This window comes from Prosopis cineraria, unplaced genomic scaffold, assembly GCF_029017545.1.
Source record: "Prosopis cineraria cultivar Desert tree isolate PC_DT_omini unplaced genomic scaffold, ASM2901754v1 PC13, whole genome shotgun sequence".
NCBI classification, from domain to species: Eukaryota; Viridiplantae; Streptophyta; class Magnoliopsida; order Fabales; family Fabaceae; genus Prosopis; species Prosopis cineraria.
In genome coordinates this window covers 2125381-2147599 of record NW_026555344.1, presented here as the reverse complement: position 1 = coordinate 2147599, position 22219 = coordinate 2125381, and the positions used below count along the sequence as shown (strand labels likewise).

The window sequence follows — 22219 nt, the reverse complement described above, 5'->3', positions numbered from 1 at the left end:
AATTTTATGTGATTTGATCTAAATAATACACTTTTATTAATATGTCAAATTTAGTTATAAAAAATCTTATATGCACAGACGAAGGGAGTAGCTATTGGCAATGGACTCCAACTCTCGCAGGTCACGATGCACTTGATTACTGCTGGGCTTTCCATATCGTTGCAGAGAGTGGAAGACAAAAATCAGCGACGCAACTGGCTTAGGCCTCTGCCAAAGGAGTAGGACTAATATGCTGTCTGCGCGTGCTATAGTTGAATTGTGATTACAAGGCAAACAGTGCGGGCCCGTTTGATATAATAAAAGAATTTTTAATAGAATTAAAATCAAAAGTAAAATTAAATTGAGTTTTAAAAATATATTAATATAAAAATAAAATCATGATATAATTTTAATAAGTATATATATTTAGAATAAAAAAATTAAAACAACCTTTATTTTATTTTATTTGATAAAAAGCTTAGCAATTAAAAAATAAAGATTATACTTTTAAAACTTAAAATACTCTTTATTTTATTTTTTTTAATGATATATAAGTCAATTTTATATTTAGTTTATCAATTTCAGGGCTTTTATAATAAAATTAAATTCCATCAATTTTGATGGAATCAGATTCCTTCAAAAAAAAACAATTCTAACATACTAAATAAATTAATTAGATAATTTTATATCTGATTTCATTTCCCTACTCACAATTTTAAGACACCAAACTTGAAAAGTTGCACGATTCCAAGAGTGCGTTAAGTGGTTGTTACAATAGTGGTGGGCTACCTTGCACTGTTGCTAGCACAAGTCATACATTCATTATTTCTAAAATGAAAGAGATTCAATGCTCAATATGGGTTCTTCCGCAAGTTCAGCAATCGAGTTTGAATTACTGTTTTGAAAATCGGACTGGACCGGCCGGTCGGACCGTCGATCGGTCTGGTTTTCGGTCTGGTTCAAAGGAAAAAATCGTTTTCAGAGTTGAGCCGGGTTGAACCGGCGGTCGGACCGGGAACCGGATCCAGTTTTCAAAAACCGGACTGTTCAAAAAAAACTTTTTTTATTTTTTATCAAATTTTTTTAAAAAATGACTAATTTTTTTAATTATTTGATATTATAGTGTATCATATAGCTTGTTAAGTCGTGATAAACTTAAAATATTTAAGTTTTTTAAGTTAAATAGCAATTTCATATGTATTTCTTATATTTAAATTATTATATACATATATAATTTTTTTTAATTTAATTATTACGAATGGTCCAACCGGTTGAACCATGCGAACCCTGAACCGCTGACTTTTCCGGTTCAATGTCCGATCCGGTTCTGAAAACACTGGTTTGAATCTTTTATACGCTCTGTTTGGAGTCCGGTTTTGGTGCTAACTTCGTACGGTCCAAATTTTAAGATTTTATTTTAAGATTTTTATTTTATATTTATTATAAAAATTATAATATTTTAACAAACCTATCTTATCATTAATATGGAAAATACAGATTTAATTTAATATTAATTTTTTATAATTTTTATAAATTAATTATCCAGATATATTTTGAACTATTTGAATTTAACAATAAACTTTTTTAGAATTTTTATTTTAGTAAATATAATATTAAAAAATAAAAATAAAGATAATCTCCAAACTGAAACTTTAAAAAACTTAAAAAATATTACAACTTAAAATTTTTAAATTCAAACTGCTTAGAATACATTTGGATAGTCAATTTATAAAAATTATAAAAAAAATTTATATTACATTAGATCATCTAAATAAAATATGTATTGTTTAAATTGATAATAAAATAAATTTATTAAAATTTTCTAATTTTTTTATAAAATTATAAATATAAAATGTTAAAATCTAGGCTGTCGAGATTAAAAATCTAGACAGCCTAGATTGTTCATCAAGTGAGCAGAGCACTACTTGATGAGCATTGAAGCCAAATTCCTCTGTCTATCTTTGGATAAGGATAAACATTGTGAGTGAATCATTGTTATACACTACAATACATCTTTCATGTACTATCACATCAATTCAAAAGGAAGGAAAAGAGTGATGAAAGGGGAGGAACACCAATACACTGCTTATCCGTTATCTTTATTTCATGTTTCAACCTAACCAATGATTTAAGGTTCAAGCCCTAGAATGTAACGTTAAAACTCGATGTCAAGGTTAGCTACCCAAAAAGGTCGTGCAATGTTCCTCATTAGCTTGATATGGGATAAACCCTGGATACTAAATGTGCAGGGAAAAAGGCATCTTTCGTTGTGTTGGTAGATATTGAAAATTCCTCAATGAGAGATGCGGGTATAATGGAGCAAATATAAGTCTCATGATCAAGTGGTAAAACCTAGCTACAGTTGCAAATTTTGTGCACGCTTAAATGAAAAGGACTTTTGCATGGAGAAGCATGAGAGAATTTTGTGAATACTTAAAATATGCTCTGCTTATAGCCTAAGGGAATGCATGCCTGTGATGCAACTCTGTGATATAAAGAGGTTCATTTTGTAACTGCGTGCATGTGTATGGTGTGCGTGCGTGCGTATACATGAATAAGACAGATAAGCAGAGAAGTCACGTACCAATGTATAATTCTATGCAGTCGTCGATTGCAGTTATAAGATATTTATGTTGTTTTTATACTTTCATTTTCCTCTTGTGATCTACACACGAGAGGAAATTAAAGTTCTAATGCAAGCCAAGAAATTAACACTTGGCACTGTTACTGTATCCGCGTGGCTCAGCTTGCAAACGAGGCGCGAACGTTGACCTGGTTGAGGCTCCAATGTGATCTGCTTCCCGATTCACGTTGATTGGAAAATTAAAGCAGTATGCGATATGATTAGGAAGAAAGTTTGAACACAAAAAAAAATGTTATGAAAAACAAACAAATGGCAGTTGATGCGTGATAGATGGGGTTTCAGAAATCGTGGAATTGAATATATCCAAGGATACATCATTCATGAGATCTTGAAATGACCTGACATCAACATGATGTTTATTTTGAAGAGAGTATCAAAGCACGAGAAAAACAAAAGGGGAAAAAGGGGACGCATTCAGTGTGTTATCCTTTTTAATGCTTTGAAATGGTTCAACCAATAACATGCACATGATGATTGATAGTGGGGGTATATTATTCAAAGAGTGGCTGCAGTTTTAATCTAATTTAATTTCAAAAGGGTGGTCAACTATATACATTTGTCAGGTTTCGGATCGTTACGTGAGAAGATAAAGCTTTTAAAGCAGGAAGGGATGATTATCTATTCTAGCTTGGTCATATATTGAATCTCATGATGAATGCTTGATCCAATTTATGCAAAATTACACCCCTAGCTATCATACATGTGACTACATGAGCAGGCAGCTAGTATGATTTTTGGGGGAATTATTCCCAAGTCCCCAACAGTCCATTTAAATATCAGAAGGTTTACTAACAATTTTGCAAATAAAAATGACAACACTTTTAGTTTTTATTTTGCTTCACCAAATTATCAATAGATCTTCTAGCATTTAAATAGATTGTGAGGGACTTTAAAGTAATTTTTTAATGATTTTTTCAATTTTAAACCCAAAAGGACGGGGTGACAATGTCCCTTATCTTTTAATGGATGATGTTCTACTTAATGGGCTGTTTAAAGCCCAAGTCTCTTTCACTGATGTTCTAATTTCATTGGCTAGGGAGTGGCGAGCATTATCCAGTGCAGTGAACACTATAGAACTGTATTGTTATTGGGTTAGGCGTAATGGCTAGAAGTCAGAATAAAGTGAATTTTATTCACTGAATGTACTTGATACAAGCAACATGTAACATTTAAATAGTTAAAATTTAAATCAATAATTATAAATTTGTATTTTATTTGAGATTAATAAATAGATAAGTTTATTTAAACAATTGATCTGAATTTCAACAACTTAAATGATATAGACATTCAATGTTTATAGTTACCAAATTTAAATCTAAACAAAGCAGTCCCATTCACTCAATCACTCACTCTCATCATAATTTAACAGTGACAAGCAACCATAAAGGCTAATTTATTAATATAATTGATTCGATTTAAATAAAAGATGAAATAAATTATTGTAGAATTACAATTATTAGAGTCCACCCCATTTTATTAATCATCTAAATGTTGGATGTGATGTAAACGACAGTGAACAGGATAATTTGGTCCTTAATTGTTTTTGTTTGGTAAAATCTTAGATGTTATTGTCATTCTTAAACTCATCACTGTTAGGGGCTTTCCATAGATTATATCGTGGACAAAATTATGGGCTCTTTTCTCTCTCCTTCATTGAGGGCCAATATGTAACCCGAGTCAACTACACTTGGACATTTGTCGAAGTGTCTTGGGCTGTCACCAGCCCATTTAGTTAACGTCATTCACACAAAAAGGACTAAGGAGATAGTAACGGAAATTGCCTCCCACAATTTACTGATAGCGACTTCCAGACTGGAAGCTCACTCTTGTACAAAGATTCAAGAGTCGACCAATAAAAATTAATTCAGTTAATAAAAATTTAATTTATAATTTATAAGATCATCTGTTCAAATCTCGCTGTTAATATAAAGACTTTATTAACAAATGATATGTAAGTAATACTGTAACAATTCTTTGACCCATAAACAACAATATCTTTAGTGAGCTATTCAATTATCGAAACTTTTGCCTTGGAAAAAAAAAAAAAAAATCAACCCACTTAAATCTCTCAAAATTGCTTCCGAGAAATCGACTGCTTTCCTATTCCCAAACATTCGCATACCGTTATATCCTATTCTTAGAGAAGATGGAGCAAGATGGAATCAGTACCCTGTGGGATGTTTACAGTTACATGCTAATCAAACCTTAATCCATTTCGGACGTACCATCGCTTTTGGTGCTTACATAGAAGCTCGATAGCTACAAACAGTGATTGTGCTTCAATAAACAGTAATACACTAAGTAACAAACCACAACAAAACACAAGATATAATAGATCCGAAATGAAAAATGAGAAAGAGTTGCATCATTCCTTCCTATTTCTTCCACCAAGCAATCGTGTCACAGATCCCAGAAAACCCGGTTCTCACTTTCCTGTGCTTTTCCTTCTTCCTCTTCCTCTTCCACACCCAATTCACCAAAAACCCACCGACTCTATTCGCCACGGAAGAACCTCCAGCCTTCCCTGAAGATCTCAAATCCGCTGCATCACAAAACTCTCTGTTGATCAGCCTTGATCCTCCAGGAGATGGTAAAGCCATCATGTGTCTCTCTATCAGATGAGTGAGAGACACCAATTCATAAGAATCATATAATGGACTCCCACAGTCCCATATGGGGAAACCTGATTCTTCTTTCTCATAAGTTCTTGTCATCTTCTGTAATCTCCGCATGCGAATGCTGGGAGTTTCTCAAAGTCTTGGTCGTTTTAAGTTTAGATGCGCCATCCAATAGGACAAAGCAGATTAACAATTCCTGAGATTCCAGAGTTTGGCATGTGTTGGATGACCATCAGAATCTGGAAGGGTTTTTCCTTTACAAATAATTGCCTTTGGTTTGTCTGGGAATATGACAGATCAATTGGCTTTAAATATTGGGTTAAGATCGCATTGAGCAAATAATCCATCAGGTCTTTGTAGAATTAGATTGCAACTAGCAATTTATAAATGTTTCTTTTAAGTAAGTGATGAAACTAACAAACAATACAATGAATGCTTTGAAATTAAGAGATTTTTTAAAAATGAAGCGCATCTGTAGTACTAAATCATTGTTGATTATCATTTAGCTAGTGAAATTCATTTCAAGTCAAACTTGCCAGTTCATTTATTATCTGCTTTATTTTCCAATATTTATTTGACTATTTATAAGGATACAATTGGTAATTTGTTTAGAGTTAATAAGCATTTCGGACCCTGAAATATTACACAAAAAGTATAATGGACTTTGAACTCCTAAAATATGTAAAATAGGCATTAAACTTCTAAACTCATAGCAAATTAACCCCCACCATTAACTTATACTTAACGTCGTTAATTTGTTAATGTGCGTTAGTCAAATGTTGATGTGGTAATTCCTTTAATGTGTCATTAATTGGTTAATGAGTACCGTAGATACTAAACTATTGTATGAGTAGGCACCCTAAACAAATTACCCTATGATTTATGTATAAAATGTTAACTATTATATGGACCAAAATAGCCTCAGCGTGATTTGCTGTGGTGAACACATCTTTAGCTTCGGTAAACGGACCATAATTATGTAAAATGACCTTTTTTGCCTCTTTTTTTTCAATATTTTCCAAACGATTGGTATCCCATACTTCTATATATTCTATAACTCTGATTTAATTTTATTTTGAATAATATTTATTTATTTAATGGTAAAAACTTGAGATCCCATGTAAAAAAATGTTTAAATATTAGAGAATTTTATAGACAATGGATTGCAAAAGTCAACAATTTCATTACGAATTTCAAACCCAAATTAACCAGTTAATTAAAATTCTAAGATACTTAAATTTCTTTTTAAATGAGATCATCAGTTTTCACCATTAAATAAATAAAGATTATTCAAAATAAGACTAAATCAAAGTTATAGAGTATATAGAAGTATAAGATATCAATTATTTAAAAACATTGTAAAAAAAGGGCCAAAAAGTCATTTCACAAAATTTTGGGTCGTTCATCGTGACGGACCATGTTGAGGCTAATTTCATTTATACAATAGTTAATGTTCTATACATAAATAGTGGAGGTAATTTGCTTTGAATTTTAAAGTTCAAGATCTAAGAAGTTACTCACACAATAATTTAAGGTCTATAGTACTCTTAATAGATGACATATCAGTAAGAGACTGTCACATCAGTATTTGACTGGGCCTCATAGTGAATAACAATGATGAATAATAATGGCGTTAAATATAAGTTAATGGTGAGGAGTGATTTGCTACGGTGAGGAGTGATTTGCTAAGAATTTAAAAATTTATGATCCATTTTACATATTTTAATATTTTAAAGTTTAAAATGCTTTTTACGTAACACTTCAAGATCTAAAATGCTTATTAAACCATTTGTTTAATAATAAAAAATATAAGTACATGTCTTGAGTATTGTAGAATTCAATAAATAAATAAATAAATACATATATCATTATTTTCAGCTATGCAATCTTTTTAATTAAGATGTCTCTTTCATTTTTCACGGCCCCATGGCATAGGACATGTTTTCATTTATCTACAATATGTTATTAGAACTTTCATCAAGGGTAAAGATAAAAATTTGATCACCAACTATTTTTTTAAAAACATTAGATGGCTTATACTATGAGGTGGTATAAAATAATTTTTTTAATTTTTACAAATGGAGCATTTAGTGCCCACTGTTAATTTCACTTGATGAATGTTAAGTTGGGCCTATAAAATTTGACTAAAAATGACACACGACAATCCACTTTAGGATGGGTAAAAGTGCAAATTTAATCCTGAATTATTTTTCGAAGAGCATTGGGTAGTTACCACTATTGGATGGTGCAAAGAAAATTACCAACTTTAAAAAACGGACTGTCTAAAACCTTCCTGTCAACTTTGACCAAATGTCATTTATTTTTAAATTTATATGACCCACAACATGTCAATTTCTTCAATTTTTTTTCTTTCATTCTCAATCTCAACTCGATAAAATTTGAATTACAGTGCTTTTACTCTTGGGAGAAGCTTGATTCAAGTTTGATTTAGCCATGAATTATTTTTATAAAAAATGAAGCTATTGAATCAAGCTTCTCCCATACGTAATAGCATTGTAATTCAAATTGCTATTTCGCTTGAATTGCTATAAAGATTTAAACAAAACCTTCTCTTCTTCTTCTTCTTTTTTTTTTATTGGCATTATCCTTGTGAATGTTTTTGTATAAGTACTCCTTGAGCCTCTTCTTTTTGAGTTGGGATTGAGAATAAACGTAAGAAGACTGAAGATATTGACGCGTTGTGGGTATCATAAGTTCAAAAAAAATGACATTTGGTCAAAATTGATGGGAATGTAATGGATGGTCTATTTTTTATAGTAAAAGCTACCTAGTATTCTTTAAAAAATAGTTAATACCTAGATTAGTATCTTTATTTGTTGAGGCGGAGTGTCACATGTCATTTCAATCAAAAATTTATGGGGCCCACATGAAAAGTTAATGTTTGTTAAATTAAAATTAACGGAGAATATTAGATGCTATCCAATACTCTTAAAAAAATAATTGAGAGCCAAATTTGGACATTTACCTTTCATCTAAAATTATTTTATTTTATTTTTTAACAAATTCAATCCTCCATTTTCTAACAACTGGAAATTTGAAAAAGTCAATGGGTAAAATTTGCACAGTGCGTTATTAGAATTTCCATCTAAAATTATTCTTATTATTTTTTAAAAAAATTCAATCCTACATTTTCTAACAACTGGAAATTAAGAAAAATCAAATGTAAAATTTGATTTTTAAATCAATCAAAAAATAGAAACTTAAACAATCTAACATACTCCTTCCAGACTAAAATATAATGCATTATTAACTAATTCACATTTTATAAAAATTATTAGTTAAAATATTAATTTCTTAAAAAAATTCACATATTTTATATTTTACCCTCATTAAATATCCTATATAAATGCTTTGATAAGATAATTAAAATTTTAATCCATCATTTTTTTAAAATAAGTAATAACTAAAGTAGGGGTATAATTAAAAAAATAATTATAAAAATTATCTAATATCTTATATTTTGAATCAAGTAAAACTTTTAAAAAATATATTATATTGTAATTCACAAAAGTAGTAGTTAAATAAAAGTGAATTATCGTTCAATGAGTATTTTTCAATTTCAATATTTGAAGATGAAAGGAAAAGATATATGCTCAATACGAGAAACCTCATGTAATCTTTTTTTGAGTAATTATGTAATATTTTTTATTATGTTATCATCTTTTATGCAAAAAAATTTTCCAATATTTGCAGGAAATATTATGGTTAACCAAAAATTAAACAAGAGTTTTTTTTATAGCAAAAAGAAGGATTCTTTTTGGGGGGGGGGGGGGAATAAGCAATATTTTTTCTCTTTCATCGTAAGTCTTTACCTTCATATGATTGATATGGTAAAAGTACCAGCAAGTAGGAACGTTCAAGGACCTGATGAAAAATTTATCTATAAATAAAGATTAATATAAAATAAATTATTATTAAAATAAAAATATGAAATTTTTTTTGGAGTTTGTTATTAATTCTTATAGTAAAAATTTATTATCATATCTTTTTATATGTGATTTTCTCAGAGTATTATTTATTAATCCTATATTCGAAAAAGAAGTTTTCATGAAAGTACACGGAAGATCTAGCGAAAGTATGGAGATTCTTCATTGACAAAGTTTACCCTTATCCACAAAACTCGAACTTCTAATAGATTCAAACTTTTTTGCCTTAGCCAACAGAAGAGCCATAAATTGGCCTGTCCCTCTGAACTTTCACCTTGGAAACAATAATGAAGGCATCACTTTTGCAGATGAGGACTTGTTCCGTTCTAGAGTCTACTACAACGCAACCACTCCTACACACACTAGCTCATTGTAACATCCACTTGACTGCTTTGGAATTTTTAATTGGCCTTCTAATCGCAGTTCTTCTCTCTCTCTCACACACACGCACACACGTCAAAGCGGATAGCTACGCAGAAGAATCACGATGGTGAAAGCTTATTTGTCTTTTGTTCTAGTCGTTTGCCGTGTGTTACTATGAATGGTTCATCGTTAGTCCTAGGAGCGTTGAGCACAATTAAAAGGATAGCTAGGCACGCGCAAGCAGTATTTTTCTAGTACTTCGGCTAAGTTAGCTTTGTCCCTTGCTTTTTGTCTTCCACTCTCTGCAGCAAGTTGGAAAAACTTGGCAATCATTTGTTTATTCAACCTCTTCTTTTAGCACCATATCCTTCAATTTAATTCATTTTTATCTCTCTCTCCAAGAATATGATTGCTTTCTTGATTGTTTGACTTGTTAGTTGTTTCTGACTAAATGATTGCTTGCTTGAATCGTTTATTTTAAGTCACCCTTATGCCCTTCAGCTTTAATATTATGTACTTAATATTTCCTTTGGCTTTTGAGCTGTTTACATGGTGGTTTTTACATCATTATCCCACGTGTGAATTTAACCCGACATTTTTTTTAACTAGAAGCCTGACCTGGTTTTTCAATGATAAAAAGCACAGGTTAGTTATGATTCATGAGTACACGCATATTGCCACTATTAATTAAATGAATCTACTCATTGCTTGTAAATGGAAATCTACCTAGAATTATTCTATCCAACTTGTTGGGTTCTTTTTCAGTATGTTCAGAGACAACTAGATCGATATTCATATTATATTCCAGTATTTCACCTCATATCAGACAGTTATGGATAGAGATCCAACATTAATTTCTCGTCACCAACATTACATGTGGATTTCTATCCAAAATGGTCTCCCATAATTTATAATAATAGTTGGCATTTGCAGAGGGAGAAACAGAGATGATAAGGGCGGCAAGAAGGAATCTGTTGTCGGATATCTGTAGCATACGACGCCATTGACACAAAGACAGAGACTTGAAGCAGAGCAAAGAGAAATGGATATGGCGAAAAGCTTCTGGACAAGACTCATACAGTTCTTTGGACATTTGTTATGACTTCTCTTTTGAATATATATGGCCACATGTAATGTTTAAACGATGAAGAATATCTAGATGGCGTATTTTTACTGGGAAAGCTGATGGCAATTACTATAAGAACTGCACCTAAATTTTGTCCCGAGACAAAAGGTTGAAGATAGTTGTGGGATTTGATAGATTAAGAAAGTTTTGCAAATTGCAATATTTTTTTCTACAGTGATTTCATCAATTGAAAGCAGTACTGAGATAGCTCTTCACAACATTCTCACTCAAGATTTGCAACACTTTGCCATGCGTGGGGCCTACACACCTTGGTGTCTTGTATTGGCTGACAGCAGCTCCTAATCCTAGGAAGTGGTCTAATATCTTTTGGAATGTTCCCCTCCTGACAACTCGGAGTTCGAGGGCCCCAATGCAGTTAACCTTGCGAGAGCTGGTGTAGCCTGCATCAACGAAAGACCTGTCCAGACAGTTGCAGCATTCACTAAGTAGTTCTTCACTAGCTTCACCATTGATCTCCCAGAAGATCACATAGTGCCCTGGCTCAGTGGATAAATCCACATGGCTTGTGTAGTCAATAACTTCCAGTTTGTCTCCTGCTACTAGTTTGGCTGCTGCCTCTACAGCCAACTGCAGATCTTTCTCAGTGTTCTTGTCAATGTTAATCGTAAGCAGAAGGCTGCTACGACGAACAAACTTGAGCTCTGGGGTTGAGTTATGGAACCCCATGACCTTGACCACGTCCCCAAGCCGATACCGATACAGACCTGTACATTGTCTCAGAAGTTGTAAGAATAATGACCAATATTGACTAGCTATACTTCCAATATATGGATAATACAAGTCATCAGCACAATCTTGCTCTGCCATGTTTGGTAAAATTACTCAGCTTATATGTCCAGAAAGTTTGCAAAAAATATATCAAGTACGAATAAGTAAGGATCCTGTAAGCGTGCCTTTTCTGCAATTAAAGCCTAAAGAATGAGTTCAAAAATGGCTTGAACCATGCTGAAAGTGAAAAGCTCAAATGACAAGAAGATAAGATCAAGGTACAAAATCTCATTGCATAAGACAGAGCACGTGCGAATCCAATATTAGTGGCCAATAACTAACAAACACCTGCCTTGCAAGACTATGCTATGTGTGATATTCATCTGATTAGGTAGACAGCAAGAGAAAAACAAGCCCAGTAGGTCCCATGAAGGGCATGTAATAAATATGAGCATCACCCACTTCTTTCGACCCATAGGGAACAGACAAAATAGAAGAAAGAAAATTAGATAAAATCCCAGCAGGCCACTTTTCTAAAAGAATATGTGAAGGAGTTTCATTTTCCAGGTCAAATTCTTAAATAATTAATTAATTCATTACAACATCAATGAAGCATGTAATGCGTATCCTGATTTAACACCTAAAAGAAATAAATAGCTAGAGAAAAATTCAGTACCTGCTGGATTGGTGATAACAATCTCATATTCCTCACCAACCTTCACCTCAGTCAGGCCCACCAGTTGAGGATCAACACCGAGGAAATTGGTTTGCTCCAGCTCAGTGAGAGGGATGAACTCAAAGTAACCAATATGAGGAAGCACCGCATAAGTGGCCAATTCAGGGGGTAGTTTTGGGTTCACATTTGCTGCAATCCATCCTTCAGAAGACCCATAGTCAGCAGTCAATAAAGGCAAATCCCCAGCATAGTGCTTCAACTTTTCCAAATAAGGCTCCATTGACCCGGTCATGATCCCATAGATGTACTTAGTATTGGGAAAAAGCTCCGGTATTAGCCCATACCAGTTGCTCAGTCCCATACATTTCTTTCCAATCAGGTTAGCTAACTCCGGGTTTGGGTTAAGAAGTTTAGACATGGCCATTCGAATGGATGGAACGGTGACTCTGCTTGTGAGGACCCCTTCTCTGATGTCACTGCAGAGCTCTTCCCAAACTTGCTCAAAGGTTCTAAATGCATGGACAATGCTATGTGCAAATGTAGAAGACACCAGCTGGACCTCCTCACGGAAAAGTAAGCCACACAACAGATGGCAGTACAATGATTGATGAAAATCTGGACCAAATATTACTTCATCTGGGCTGCAACATTGGGACTGAAGTGCCTTCATTGCATGTTTATACTGCGCATTTCGGAACACATTGGTTGTGGCAGTTCCAGCCGCCAGACCACCTTTTGTTTTGAACTGCTTGCTGCTATATATAAAGCTCAAGGCTTTACCATTTTTTATTGGGAACTCTCTGCGTAATAAGATTATGTCAGATACAGCTCCCAGGAAAAGCTTTGTGAAGAGAAGCAACAAGAGAAGAAAAAGTATTTTGTCCAACCTTCGCAGCAACTATGGAAGTCAAGGAAGCAGAAACTTTTTCTATTAAACAATTGTTGCAAGAAAATCCTCTCTTGAAAATATTTTCATACTAAACAAATGAAGCCACAGGGAAAAATAAACTTGAATACCTGTTCCTAAAGGCAAAAGAGGTCCGATATATCTGCATTGTGGTTTCAAATAATTCATCGTTCCAGGGTACGTACTTTGGCTTCCCCTGTGTAGTTCCAGAACTGCAAGAGCGTCTCTATAAGATTCTACTCAACTAATAGCCGTTGAAATGGTTTGGGGGGGGGGGGGGGGGGAGCCTGACCTTAAAGACATTGTTGTGATTGGCTTTCCAGTGAGAATGGAAGAGGCATCGCCCTCAATGATTCTGATGATATAAGGCTCCAATTCCTTGTGGGTAACCAGAGGGACGTGAGCCTTGAAACTCTCAGGATCGGTTCTTCCATGAAGACCGAGATTCTGCAAGTATTCAGCTGAAGCATTGTCTTCCAAGATCCTTCTAAGCGTCTCCCTCTGAACCCTTTCAGCATCCTTGGTGAGTTCCTCAAACTCGTCAATCACTTTGTCCATGTTGAATTCTTCCACCTTTTCCAACATTTTTATTCACACACCTTCAAGCGCCGCTATATCAGAAAGCAAAGAAAGCAATCAGAGTTAAATAGACAATGAACCGAACAATTATTTTTCTTGTTTCGTTCAGACTCGTCAAATAAAAGTCCGAATAGGAAAGAGTGAAGTGGGGAAAAAGTCAAAGTATATTGAGAGTGATGGCAGAAAAAGCCAAAACATATTAAACATACATTGCATCAGAAAAGATAAAAGCAGGATAAAAACCAAACAGCCAAACAGTTAGATTCATTTGTGGATATTTTTTTTTTTAACTTTTTCTTGCCGCCCATTTTTCCTCGCTAATGGACCAAGATGAGTAGTACTCCAGAAAACAGAGGTCCATTTTTAACTCTGCAAGAACGAAGAGAAATTAACATTCTACGTGTACAATGAACCTCTGAAAGGAGCAAAGAGAAGGGGAAAAAAAAATTGCAGCCCACAGGAATAGAGAGCGAAAGGGAAAAAACCAATTCAGAAGCCTAGAAGGTGATGAAGTAAGAATTCAGACAAACCCAGAGGAGGATGATCCAAAAAAAAAATTAGATAACATCACCCAGTTTTGATAGTTTCGTTTCTTCTTGCTTTGACGAAAGTCAGGAAAGTCAACACAACTTTCACACACACACAGAAGGAGGGAGGAGCCAATTCTTTGAAATTATATCGAACCGATGAATTTCTACAATAAGAGTGAGAATTGACAGGAAATAGAGCACAGTGATCAAATTTAATGACTAAGCAAACTGTAGAGACACAAAAAAGCAAGATGTAAAAAAGGGCAAAAAAAAAAAAAGTGGTCCGTAAGAAAAGAAGACGACGACAGAAAGTAATCTATAAAGATGAGATTTTGAGATAGCAAATCAAGGCCTATTTAGAGATAATTAGCAGTATTGGTTTAGATAGAGAACAGAGAGAACTCGGAATAGAAGAACAAGGACTTCTCCAGTTGCTTGAGAAAATTCTGTTTAAAAAACAAAGAAAAAAGAAAAGAAAGAAAAAGTCAACGGAATCATGCCCTGTTTGGTTCACAGTAAAGTTGATACAAAACACAAGAAAAGGCAGCAGAATTCATCTGGGTTTGCTTCAATTTCAACAGAAACGACGACGATAACCACCAGGACTGCGTAAAGAACTTCTCAAGAGCAAACCGAAGCAAACTAGAATCTTTCAAGATAAGAAAAAATGAAAGAAAATCGAAAGTCAGAAACATGAGAATTGAAATACAATACCCCAGACAACGATATCCTGGTGTATTTCAGGTATGGGCGACAAAATGAAGCTTCCTCAGTCAGAGAGAGAGAAGAGACAGAAAAAGGAGAGGTACTTTTAAGGAGGCAGCAAACAGATAGAATGAAGGAAAAGAAATAAACGCGGGATCTCAAGAAGCTACGAGTGAGAGAGGGAGAAGAAACGGGGGGTGAAAGACGAAGCTGTACACGACCTTCTCAGCTCAAAGAGACGTGAAATGAAAGTTGCTTACTTGTTTTTGGGCCCTTGAGAGAGAGAGAGTCTTCGTAAAACGGTCTGTCTCTGACTTCCCACTACTGGGGTGTGCGTTGAGGAAGAACAGGAAGGCGGGGACTATGATTCTCCACCGGGATCGCATCTGATTATATAGGGCCATTACCGAACGCCGTCCACTTGCCTAACGTCAAATCGACGATTTTGCCCCTGCATTTTGGTTGAAATTACATTAGTGCGCCGTCTGTTCTTTATCTTCTTCTGATCGATCCGATAAAACATTTTTAACTAATTTACATTCTGATCAATTAGTGAGGCCTGAGTTTTAGCACAAATTCAGTCCTCTTACTACGTATTTTTGCTACAGTCTTGCCAATTCTATTCACTCCTCATATTGAGCAGCGAACCCAGGATTTAGAGAAGTAATTTCCTCTCAAAAAAATTAATAATTTAAAATAATTTAATAATTGGAAAATCAATTATATAGATTTATTATATTGATATATTTTGAGTTTAAAAGTTGAATATTTTGGATTGAAATTTAAAGAAAGAATGAAAATAAATTTAATATTTAAAATATTAAAAAAGGGTTGCAAAATATATAAAAAAAGGGGTAAAATAATTAAAATTAAATACTTATTATATGTAATTTTTTTCAAATAAAGGCATTTGCCCACCTTCATTTACATGAGGCACCGCCATTGCTTATATCCCTATACAGGATGCTACAGGCATTTACATTGCATTGCACCTATAACGTTATCTTTGGAAACTTATTTATTCCCTTAATCGACTCACTGGAATTTCAAAAAATAAAAAAGAGGCTCTTTTACTATATATTGTTTTCCTTCTTTATATTTATATTTATTTAGTACATTATCTCAGTTAAAAAAATCAATAACTATATGACTAATTAAAGACATTTTAAAAGACAATATATTAATTACATTTTTTTTACCATGAATGAATTTTAAAAACTTAAACTAACGCATATCATTAAACTTGATAGTTGATAGTTCATAGTACTTATCAAAAACTTCTTTATAATACCGAAGGGATAAATACAGCAGCAATGCATTTTTTTTGTTGATAAGAGAAAATGTTTTGCTGGCAAAAAACAGCCGTAAGAGATGCAACTTTAATTTTAGTTTTATTGTAGATTTTCAGTGATTTTACAAAATAAAAAAATAAAAACTTCCTTACGTCTTTTTAAAATTGAAAATAAAAGGTGAACAGTCCTCTTAAATTAAAATTAAAGTATAAAATAAAGTAGGATGGCTAAATATTTTTCCTTTTTCATGTAATGATTTAACATTCTATATATTTGTTATATTTTAAATACAAATTACTATCCTCATTAATGCAGTTTGGGATCCTTGGTACAGCCATAAGACAATAGCACGTGCTTATTTTTACACTGATGCATTGTTTAATAGTTACTTCTTTAAAAATGTAAGTTATTTTTAGTAAAATTTTATTTTTAATAAAATAGTTAACTATTTTTAAATTAACTCTATCTTTTATATTCACTTCTATTAAACATCCTATAATAATATAAAGTTATTCATTAATAGAGATATTTTAAAAAAAAGATAATAATTATATATCAAAAGATTAAAAATACACTACATTTTTAAATATCTAACTCTTTAAAAAATATTTTATATTTTTTAACCAACAGAGTAATTGGCATTCAATTTCCTTTGAAAATTTTTTTATGCAAAAAGAAAAAAACTTGCACATTTAAATTAATATATTTATTATACTCAATTTTAATTCGGAGATTAGTTGGTCCAAGCGGTCCAACATTGGTTAATCTGCATATTTCAGCGGCAATAAAATAAAAGAGAGTAGAGTTTTGTTGTCTGATATCCTTGTTCATCAAAAAATAAATAAATGAATAAAAGATAGTCAGAGAAATATTTGGAAGGCTAGAAAGACGATTTTAGCCTTGACAATCGGTAAGATTTACAAGGGAAAGACAGTTTCGGCGAGGTGGGGGGATCATCGTCGGCGCACGAAGAAGGAAGATAAGGTGAGGTCTGCGTCAGAGCCCAGAACTGGACCCCACCTTTGGAAAACGTTAGGACTTTGATTTTTGAGGGTTTTTTTTTTTTTTTTGCCCTCCCCACTTCACACTCGCTCCAATCATTTTTTTTTTCACTTTTTTTTAATAAAAATGCGTGGAAATTCATAAGAGATTAATTAAACTCGACTCAAATTGAAACTCGAATCGCGCGTGGAAACTCGACTCAAATTGAACCACCAAACGAAAAAAAAAAAAAAGCCAATGGAAACAAACAATAAGCTTGTGTGAAACTGTAAATAAATTAATTTGTTTAAAAAGATTTCTAAATTTGGAAGAGAACACACACACTAGCTAGCCTAGAATTGAATAACCAAGATAAAAAATGAAAGTCATTCTCGCATTGACGGTCGATCATTAATTCGTATTTGTGAAACGGAGGGAGTATATGGTTTACACTTACCAGAGGCTTTAAACTTTATGACTTTTTCTATATCGCCGACCAGCCGATCCTTTTCACACCAAAAATGAAATCAAATGCATATTGAACGGACCAAATTGATTTTCCGACTATGATCATTTAATTTTCATAGCTATATTATATATGATATATTATTTTCGATGCCATATAATAAATACAAAATATACTACAGTCATTTACAACTATTGGGAGAAAAATCTTTATAATGGATTTCAACTTTATCATTTAACGGATTTTGTACTTCACCCTGTATAGTTTTCAAAGATTATTCCAGATCCATTTCGTGGCATAATAATCCATGCGTTTAAAATTTCATCTAGAGCTTGCAATAATAATTAGGAAAAATAGTACTTAGACAATTGAAAAGTTTTGAGTTTAAAGATTAAACTTTGCGAATTTAACAAAAAAAAAATCATGCTTGTGGATATTTGTCGTAATTAAAACCTAACTGTCTTCAAAAGTATTAATATTAAATTGATATGTCAAGTATATATAAGCTCATCTTTAATTTTTGATGTTATTCATTTTATGCCAGAAGATACGGGCTTGATTACTTACTAGATTCTTATTTCATCTTAGATTGTAACTTGTAAGTGTTGTATTGATTAAATACTTATTTAATAACATATTAGTGCTCCAAATAATTATTTTTAATTGTTGTATTTAACATTTGTTAATAATATTTTTACTGCTTTTAAGAAAATAATTTCTTAAGAAACAGATTTTAAAATGTTCAGACGACTTAAATGTATTTATTTAAGCATTGGAATTTTCACGTGGATGGTGGGGGCATTTTAATTAGTTTCACCAATCAAGTGACAAGTTCAAAAAAGATGGTTGCCGTATTTAAACAAAATTATAAAAATAGTTTTAGTTATAATTATAATATAACATTCGAATGGAGTGTCTTGAATTTTTCATAATAAGAATATATCATGACATGTAGAGTCATATGATTTATAGATGTGTAACTTTTAATTTTAGGCTAAAATTTATAAAACACCCATCAACTTTAAATCAAGTGCACCTAACACCTCTTATCATTAAAACTTGATTAAAGACCTTCCTTATCTTTATTTTTATGCATAAAAGCTCTTTCATTAACAGTTAAACCATTAACATATTTTGCCACATTGTATGAATATTGCCACATCTTGTTGATATGTCATGTGAAATGGCTTGGTCAGCATTTATGTTACGTTATTCTATGAATGTAAATGAATCAGCCCTTTAATTTGCACTTATCCATGCACCTAATCGGATATCCTTGTACCTTTGTCATGGAAACCCTTCAATTTCTCTTAACATTAGTTTCTCCGACCTTCATAATAACATCAACAAATGGGGAATATGGTTTACAGCATTCAAAAACCAACCAAGTATATCTCCAAATTAAACTCTCCCATCACACATAGCTAAGGTGCATCAACATTAATGGACTTCTTAAAGATAGAGATATAAAAATCAGGTACTTGTGCCTAATTTTTCATTAAAATGATTCTGTATTCCCAAATCTTTCTTCTAGACCATGATTTCCAAATATTAATCATTGCCTAGATAGAAGCTTATAAACTCCTCAATTATATATCAAATTCTCAACCTCCATAATTTCTATTCAGGTTCATAAACTTTCTACAATGGCCAATTCCACATTGTCATTGAACCCTCTTGGCCATTCTTGAGACTTTGTAAAATCCCTCACAAACCCTAGTAGATCTGTAGGTGACAAATTACTCATTAACGTCACAATGAGTTCAAAGCTTGGCCAAATCTGATGCCGAGATTTTAGGTTCAAAGGAGTCTCCTACCACTATGTTGCTAAAGCATATAATTTTGCATCCTTAACTCCAAGTTGTTGTCAGCTGCACCTAGGTGTTTGTATGTGGGGGCTAGTTATGATGTGGATCCATACTCTTTTTTTTTTTTTGTTGGTCTAAAAAGGTTTGAGGAATTTGCATGGAAATGAGGAAAAGATTGAAGATTATTTTGGAACGTAACATTCATTTATCTTCCCTAAGCCATGCCAGACATGTCATTTAACTAAACTTATTGTAGGAAAATCACAAAAAAAAAAAAATTGGTGTGGCAACATCCGTTAGTTCTGCTAAGACAAGGAGGGGTTGTGCATATAAATAAAAGGTCAGGGAAGTATTTGATTAGGTTTTAAAAGTTAGAGGTGCTATCTGCACTTCATCTGAAGTTGAGGGGAGGTCTATGGATTTTAGCCTTAATTTTATAATAAAAAATTATTTAAAAAGAAGTGCTGTGGGGGGAAGATAAGTGATTGATGGATCTTTGACCTTTAAAAATGAAAACAGTCTAACAATTCATAATTAAGTGATAAACTTAAAAACTAAGCATCCGATCATCAGAATAAGGAAAAAAATGATATCAAACAGAACCTGTGACGCGGGCAGGACTCAGAATTCCGTCCCGCCAGATTACAAGTATATACCAACTCACCAACCATTTATTTGCTAATTAAAATTATGCATACTTCTTTGTTTTTATTATTTAATTATTTAATGAAATTATAACATGTAATAGGCTTCTATCTATTAATTAATAATTAACGTCTGGTCAACAACGGCGATGCTCAACGAAAATGTTGGATCAAAATAAATGATGTATCACAATTGACTCTTAATCGTGTTGGATTTTTATCTCAAAATGAGCATGGTGTCAAATCTATTTGCTCTGAAAATATTCTAGTCACGTCCGAGGGAGTTCCAAATTAACAAGTAATGTGAGAATCCCGTACTGTGTTGAAAAGAATATCTCCGAATTGTAAGAAAAGTATACTTAATTATATTAATATTAATTCATGAAGGGATAAGACATGCCTTGTTTTAGAAATGACATGACAAAAGAATTTATACGTATTTCTTCACCTCTTTCCGCCATAGAAGAAAACCAAATAAACAAAAACTGGAAAACATAAGAGAATAACATATATACGTATAAAGCTTTGCTTAAAAAACATATATACGGAATCTCTCTCTCTCTCTCTCTCTCTCTCTCTCTAAAAGTAGGAATTGTTTTCTATGGTCTTTGTTCTGTGATGCCCCTTTCGCTGGCTTCTACTTTGAGAGGAGCTTCTAGTATGGGTGGGGGTGTTGGTGTGTGTTGGTTTTTCATTTCTTTTTGTCGGTGTTGTGTATTGTTTTTTTTTTTTCGATCTGAGTTGTTGAAAAGGGAATGGGAGTTCAATTGGCACCAAGGAGCTAGAGGTTGTCTATTTGAAGGAATGATAATTTACACAATGGTTAATCATGAATTTTGTGACTTCTTCTTACAAACTAAAGAGCTATGAGGCCTTTTCAAAATGAATCTCGATGATTTTGATTTGTTAATAGGGGTCTTGGCTTAGACCTCTCAATTTGATAGGCGTTAGTTTGCAATAGAGATAAGGTACTTTTTGTGATGCTAGTAACTGATTTGTTGTAACTGTTGGTGATTTTGGTTCTTTCTTTGTAGAATATGATGCAAGTGATAAATATATTGTTTAGATAACATTTATTGTTTACATAAGAATGTAACTATTAGGATTGTTCTATAAATTCACATCCCTATTTTTCTACATGACTTCTAATTTTTTGAAGTTTTCACGGCAAAAATGACACTTCTTACTTTCTATATTTTTTTAAAAAACTTAGGATAGTCCTGAATCGTTTCTTTTCTTTCTTTATATCATTGTATGTTAACATTGTGTATTAAATTTAGGGTTGTTGTTGTTGTTATATTGTTTATCTTATTTTGTGTTTTCTTTGTTCCACTTTATAAATAAACTCTTTATTTTCAATGATATTTTATATATGTTTTTGGCAAAAAAAGTACATACCTATCAACATCACATACCAATATATAATCTACAGCAAATCATATCGTTTTTTCTAAGTCATAAATGACGCAAATTACTTTATTTTCTCCCCTTCCCTCCCTCCCTCCCTCCCTCCCTATACATCCCTCCCTCCCTATATGTATATGTATATATGTTGAAAAAAGTGGCTGATTATGATAATAAAAAACACCCGATCTGATCATAAATTTTTTAAATTATAAAAAATTAAATTTTCGCCTCCATTTCCCCCTTACCATGAAGACTAGTTTTCGATAAAATCGTAATATAGTGAATTATAAGCTGCTCCATAACTAATTAAAACTCCGATTGTTTTTTTCATTTGATATATATTTGATTCTTGCATATTATCGATATAATTAACTAGACTTTTTCCCCATACATTATATTAGAGAAATGAGTTATATCTTGACTCATGAATATAGTCTTTATATAAATGTTATATTTTATATCGCGTGTATTAGGCTTAAATTAATGAATGCGTCCTGTTGTTATTTCATCGATATCGAATTACGGACAGCGACATTAAAGTGACGTAAATATTTTAAACGTTACGTTAAGAAGAGGATAGGAATAGCAAATCAGCGGAAAACATCACTGAAAGTCAAGGTTTCCGAATGACAACTTTCTATAAATTGGATGCGTTCCATAACTTTTTCTCAAGTCTTTATTAAGTTTAAATGTCTCAGTGCGTCATAATAATGTATATAAAAAAAACATCTTAACGTTAAAATAATCAACACACCCACACCTTTTCATGTTCAAAATTAATCTAGTTTAAGTTGGATCAAAAATGACAAGACATAAAT

The 22219-nt window shown here is 32.5% G+C and overlaps 1 protein-coding gene across 2 annotated transcripts; it reads right to left on the bottom strand.

Moving 5' to 3' along the window:
* Positions 1-10786: 10786 nt before the first annotated feature.
* LOC129291174 (jasmonoyl--L-amino acid synthetase JAR4-like) lies at positions 10787-15168 on the bottom strand. 2 transcript variants are annotated; one of them, XM_054928406.1, is made up of 5 exons: positions 15064-15168; positions 13282-13600; positions 13100-13201; positions 12083-12882; positions 10787-11402 (listed from the first exon to the last, which is right to left on the bottom strand). In XM_054928406.1, exons 2-5 carry the CDS (start codon positions 13572-13574, stop codon positions 10861-10863), a joined length of 1737 nt encoding a protein of 578 aa, XP_054784381.1. In that variant the 5' UTR covers positions 13575-13600; positions 15064-15168; the 3' UTR covers positions 10787-10860. The 2 variants fall into 2 exon arrangements, with proteins under 2 accessions (XP_054784381.1, XP_054784382.1); XM_054928407.1 differs by lacking the exon at positions 15064-15168 and adding an exon at positions 14813-15014.
* Between the last annotated feature and the right edge of the window lie 7051 nt (positions 15169-22219).

Coding starts and splice junctions, on each gene's coding strand:
- LOC129291174 (XM_054928406.1), bottom strand. CDS start 13,574: ATGTTGGAAAAGGTGGAAGAATTCAACATGGACAAAGTGATTGACGAG. Junction 13,202..13,281: donor ATCACAACAATGTCTTTAAG/GTCAGGCTCCCC, acceptor ACGCTCTTGCAG/TTCTGGAACTACACAGGGGA. Junction 11,403..12,082: donor TGTTATCACCAATCCAGCAG/GTACTGAATTTT, acceptor GACAATGTACAG/GTCTGTATCGGTATCGGCTT.